Source organism: Gossypium raimondii, chromosome 9 (genome assembly GCF_025698545.1).
Source record: "Gossypium raimondii isolate GPD5lz chromosome 9, ASM2569854v1, whole genome shotgun sequence".
Lineage (NCBI taxonomy): Eukaryota > Viridiplantae > Streptophyta > Magnoliopsida > Malvales > Malvaceae > Gossypium > Gossypium raimondii.
The window spans coordinates 30,013,608-30,019,168 of record NC_068573.1 but is presented as its reverse complement, the minus strand read 5'-3'; the positions used below and the strand labels follow the sequence as shown (position 1 = coordinate 30,019,168).

At 29.7% G+C, this 5,561-nt stretch overlaps 1 protein-coding gene across 2 annotated transcripts; it reads left to right on the top strand.

Annotated features, from left to right (window-relative positions):
* The first annotated feature begins 247 nt into the window (after nucleotides 1–247).
* On the top strand, nucleotides 248–3,141 carry LOC105798922 (solanesyl diphosphate synthase 1, chloroplastic). 2 transcript variants are annotated; one of them, XM_052620749.1, is made up of 4 exons: nucleotides 248–392; nucleotides 531–881; nucleotides 986–1,034; nucleotides 2,433–3,141. In XM_052620749.1, exons 2-4 carry the CDS (start codon nucleotides 606–608, stop codon nucleotides 2,861–2,863), a joined length of 756 nt encoding a protein of 251 aa, XP_052476709.1. In that variant the 5' UTR covers nucleotides 248–392; nucleotides 531–605; the 3' UTR covers nucleotides 2,864–3,141. The 2 variants fall into 2 exon arrangements, with proteins under 2 accessions (XP_052476709.1, XP_012484626.1); XM_012629172.2 differs by having other exon boundaries at nucleotides 284–881; nucleotides 2,433–3,140.
* Nucleotides 3,142–5,561: the final 2,420 nt, after the last annotated feature.

The window sequence follows — 5,561 nt, the reverse complement described above, 5'->3', positions numbered from 1 at the left end:
CAGTTGTTTTGTAAGTTATTTTGTGCATTTATGGTCCGTTTGTTTGCAAGAAAACATTTTCCGAAAAATGTTTTCTTGATTTTCCAGTGTTTGTTTGACTGAAAACATTTTACATTTGGAAAATATTTTCCAAGACACTGGTAAAATGAATGGGTTTTAGGGGAAAATGTCTTACGGATTTCATTTTTGTAAAACATTTTTCGATTATCCAGGTAAGGCTCATTCTCCTTCTTCCGTTCTTCATTCTTTTTCCTTTTTCTGTTCTTCATCTTCTCTTCCAGGTAAAAGTCTGTCGCATATCTTCTCTTCTCAGCATATTCTGTTTCGTTTCCACTCATTCTCTCTTTCTCAGGTAAATCTACCATGAATTCTTCTCTGGGTCTTGGCTTAAGGTATGGCATAAAGCTCTTTTTTTTCTTGTTCTTTATTTGTCCACACTTTTAACCGATTTTATGCCTAAAATTTGTTGCCTTTCTTTGTTTCTTTGTTGCCTGTAACAAAAAATGTTGATGCTGTGCCTTCAACAACAGCTACACCTATACAAGGTGAAACGAATAGTAATGTTTTACCTTTGAAAAAGAAAAAAATTTAACCAAAAAGATGCTATGGTCAAGCCAAAGCCCATCAGACAGATCATGACCGATCGGGAGAAGCATAAATTGAGCTCAGAATTAGAGTCTTTGTTGGGAGAATTGCCTGAAAACATTGTTGACTTTCTTAAAGAGCAGAGTTCTAGTGATGGTCAAATGGGTGAGGATGAGATTGAGATCGATATTGATGCTCTAAGTCATGAAACATTGTACAAATTGCATAAACTTTTGGATGACTATTTGCTGGAGAAGCAGAAAAACCAGGCAAAAGCTGAATCCTGTGAAATGGAGGTATCCTTATGCATCTATCTCATCATTTGGTGCCTTTCTTTTTCTTTTATCCAAAATGCAACATTGGCATTTATGATATTGCTTTGTCTTTTCCGTTTTTGTAGCTTCTTAATGAGTCAGGGCTTAGCAATTCATCAATGCAGCCGTATAAAGGTAATTTACCAACCTCTGTGCATTTTTGGATTTATTTACAGATAGCAAGGTAGTAGTAAACCAAATCATTGCAGAAACTAATATTTCTTCTCTTTCTTGTTAGGTAATGATCAAGTTGATGAGGTCGTAGATATAGTTGGTAGCAGTTACCCCCTAGTAGCAATAGAGAAGGGGTTAACCCATAGAAATAGCAAATGCAGTAGTTTCAGTGTATCTAGTGGTGAATCAGGCTCTTCTTCTAGTGGCTTGTACAATTATACTGTAGTGAACTTCTCCTTTATTTATTTATTATGCTTAAGAGATCTTGTTTTAAGCAATTGTTGTGTGTTTGAGCATGCTGTTTCTACTTTATTATTGAAGAAAACTTAAAAGGAAATATATGTTTTGGATATGGGAAAATATATGTATGGAAAAAATTCTATGTGAAAGTTATCTCTACTAAGAGTTCTGATTTTTGTTGAGCTTATTCACAGTTTTGTAGATCATAGTTTGTCTAAGTCAAGTTGTTTTCTACCTTGAGATCATTCTTTGATGCTCTTCATTGTTGTTGAGTGGTTGATAAAATATTTCCATGTTGTTGTTGTGTTTTTTTTTTGTGCTATTCCACGCTTTTGTTAGGTTTCTACTCAATTCTGTGTTTTTTTATATCTATCCTAACGTGTAGAGGACTCGGATTAGAACTTAATCTTTAGTTATTTGGCTTTTGGCCTTTTCCTTTTTGAGGATGACTCCAAAATATATCTCTGTGGAAGATGTTCATTGATGGAATTGAATCTATCAATCCTTTTTCAACAGTTAATTCTGCCCATTTGCAAACATATTCTATCATTGTAACATGCTTACCCATCACTGCTGGCTGGTTTATTTTATCTCAGATGTATTTAGATAACTTGATTCCGTTAAATTAGAATAGGGTGAAACTATGGAGATGAGTCCTGAAACTTGGGGATACAAGATTAAAGAAAGGAACGGGAATAGGTCTTGAGTAACAGGTCAGCTTTGTTTATGATAATTTGTTCACAGTGTGGAACTTTTGACTGAAACTCTTGCTATTAATTATGCAATTTGTTATCTTAGGTCTTCATGCGAATAATAATGGTCACCATTTTTCTAATTTTTAGAGTTTCTCTAGTTAGAACCATTTTTGTTAATTTTCTTGCTTGAGATTTGATGCCCGCTGCCTATTTTCTACTTCATGTTAGTGATGCAAGTTAAATTGGAGACCATCTAAAACAAGCTATAAAATCACGTGTTATGAGGATTACGTGGGACATGCTTCACGGCAAATGTAAACTTTGTGCCGTTTCTTAACTGAAAAAGGAAAAATGTAAACTTGTGATGTTAAACTTGAGGACTATTTGCTAAAGAGTTATTACAAAACAACTTCATTGATTGCAGCTAGTACCAAGGGAGCCGTCATTTTCAGTAGAGCTGATCATAGTGTAACAGAGCAAATGTATGAATATGGAAAGAATCTTGGCCTATCATTCCAAGTTGTTGATGACATATTGGATTTTACACAATCAGCAGAGCAGCTAGGGAAACTAGCTAGTAGTGATCTAGCAAAAGGCAACCTCACAGCACCTGTAATTTTTGCGCTCGAAAAAGAGCCAAAACTTAGAGATATCATTGAATCTGAGTTCTGCGAGACTGGTTCCCTTAACGAAGCAATCGAACTAGTAAAGCAATGCGGGGGAATCGAAAGGGCACAAAAGTTGGCAAAAGAGAAAGCTGATATTGCAATCAAGAGTCTCCAATGTCTTCCTCAAAGCGATTTCCGGTTAGGGCTTGAAGATATGGTGATGTTTAATCTAGAAAGGATTGATTAGTTTAACTAATCCAAAACAAGCAGCATGATACATGACAGATAAACATGGCATGAAGTTGAAGCTTGTACCAATATAGAACAACTTTCCTAGGATATTAATTGGTTCCTTGTCACTGGTTGTATATTCATACAAGGCTTTGAGCTTTGACTTGAGCTCCTAGTTTCAATGTCTTCAAATTATACATTTGTCTGAGAAAAATAATTTCTCTGTTTAATTAAATTGATGAACAATAAAATTTTGTGGTCATCAATATTAAGCTAATAAACTTCCATTATTTATACAAGGAAAACCTATGTTATAGGGGTTTCTCTTTTTTCTTAAAGTATTTGTGTTTGACGTTTATTTGAAAAAGTGTGAATAGATTTTGGTTATTTTCAATTTATGACGGGTAATATTCTAGTTTAATAATTGAGTATTATTATATATTTAATTTGATTTATTTATTTATAAATAAATAAATAAATAAATAAAATCATTGCAATATATGAAAAAACAATTTAAAATATAAATTTATTAATATATGTAAAACAGCTTTTCCGGAAAATATTTTCAAGAAATCTGCTAAACAACAGAAAATATTTTACACAGATTCATCCAAACACCAGAAAAGTAAATCATTTTTCAGAAATCATTTTCCGGAAAATATTTTACTGGCAAACAAGCGGAACCTTAATATTTAATTAGTTTTTTCTACCAATAAATATTTAATCAAAATTTTAAATATTATATTTCTAATTACAATTTTAGCATAAATAATATTTCTTATTTGAATTATTGAGTATAATTAAAATATATTAGCTTATCAATTCAAATATTATAATAGAAAATTTTCAAATGATAATTAAAGCATTTTAACATATTCAACATACAATATATTTTTACTTTATGTAATTAAGGTTTGAGTAACATTATTAAAAATAATAATTAATTAACCTAATTAACTTTAATATTAATTAAGTGATATTTAAGATGTTTAGAATTCTAATTAAGTAATAAATCTATTCATATGAATAAAATTAACACAATTTGTGTTTACCTAAAAATTAAACTAATAATTGTAAATTACGATTATAATTATCACAATTTTTTTCCTATATTTTATACTTAGAGTTTCATTTAAATAATAACTCTATTTTAAAATTAGCACAACTCTTTTAACTAATAATTATAATTTAAATTCTAATTATTTTTGAATGTATGATTGCACAACTTCTATTTTGTTTCAACTTTTAAACTAATAGTTCTAAATTAAATATTATAATTATTTTTAAATGTGAATTTAGTAATATGATTGAATTTAGTAATAGATTTAACTTCTAATTCAATTTTTCAACCATAATAGTTAAAAGTAGGGTAAACTACAACTTACTAATACTAAACTATTAGTAAGTTTACCTTTTGGTCACTCAATTTAAAAAAATTATAAGACGGTCACTAAACTATTTTAAAATTTTTATTTAAGTCACTGGACTATTAAAATTGTTGTTGTACGATCTTCTTTGTTCCCACAACTTGTACCAATCGAAAGCTCTCCTTCCCCTTCTCTTCTATAGTTCAATTTTTTTTCATGAAACAACTTTGAACGTCACAAATCTACGAACCAAAATCCATAGGTTTCTTCTTCGATCTCCAGCACTGACTGGTAGATCGATTTGGATTTAATTTATGTTCTACTTGTTGATTGGTACCAATCCATTATATAAATTTTCAAATCGTCGCTTGGAGCTCACTAGTTGAACTTAAAAAAAAAAATTAATAGCCTAGTGACTTGAATAAAACTTTCAAATAGTCCAGTGACTTGCATGAAAACTTTTGAATAATTCGGTGATTATTTTATAACTTTTAAAATTAAGTAAACAAAACATAAATTTACTAATAATTTAGTGACTTTTGAGATAATTTACCGTTAAAAGTAAAATACATTCAAAATTTTAAAACTAAAAATTAATAAGGCAAACCGGAAATAAAAATGTAAAATAAAGAAAAGTGCAAAAACAAAAACCATAAAATATAAAAGAAAAGGTTAAACTCTACCACAGTCCCTATACTTTATGAAAGTTATTGATTTAATCTCTCTACTTCAATTTGGTTATATTTAGTCCCTATACTTTTTAAAATTTAAAATTTTGATCCTTACCATATGGTAATTGTTAATTCATTAAGTTCTACTATTTTCAAAATCGATACACTAAGCATATTATAATATGTGTAATGCTATGCCAACTTGTTATTTTTACATATTACTCACTAAAAATCTTGTTGATGGATTAACAACTATCATTCTACGTCAAGATTGAAATTTTAAAATTAAAAGCATAAGGACTTAGAATGATCTAATTGGAGAATATAGACCAAATCTATAACTATACACATAGTACTAAGCTAATAATTGAGTTTAACCAAAAGTATGAAATTGCTACTGTATGAGTTAGGATGAAAATTTCAAAATTTGAAAAGTATAGGGATTAAAATTGACCAATTAGAAAAATAAAGTGACTAAATCCATAATATGGGGACTAAATCTAAAATTTTCACAAAAATACAGGGCCTAATAGTAAAATTTAACAAAAAAATCAAAGGGCAGAAAAGGAGACGGAGCACGTAAATAAGAATGGAAGTCAGCACGTGGGCGGAATTTAAGTAAGTATTTAGAGCTCATTTTAATTTCATATTTCGCGTCCGTATTCGAAATCGAAAA

Coding starts and splice junctions, on each gene's coding strand:
- LOC105798922 (XM_052620749.1), top strand. CDS start 606: ATGGTCAAGCCAAAGCCCATCAGACAGATCATGACCGATCGGGAGAAG. Junction 882..985: donor CTGAATCCTGTGAAATGGAG/GTATCCTTATGC, acceptor CCGTTTTTGTAG/CTTCTTAATGAGTCAGGGCT. Junction 1,035..2,432: donor ATCAATGCAGCCGTATAAAG/GTAATTTACCAA, acceptor CATTGATTGCAG/CTAGTACCAAGGGAGCCGTC.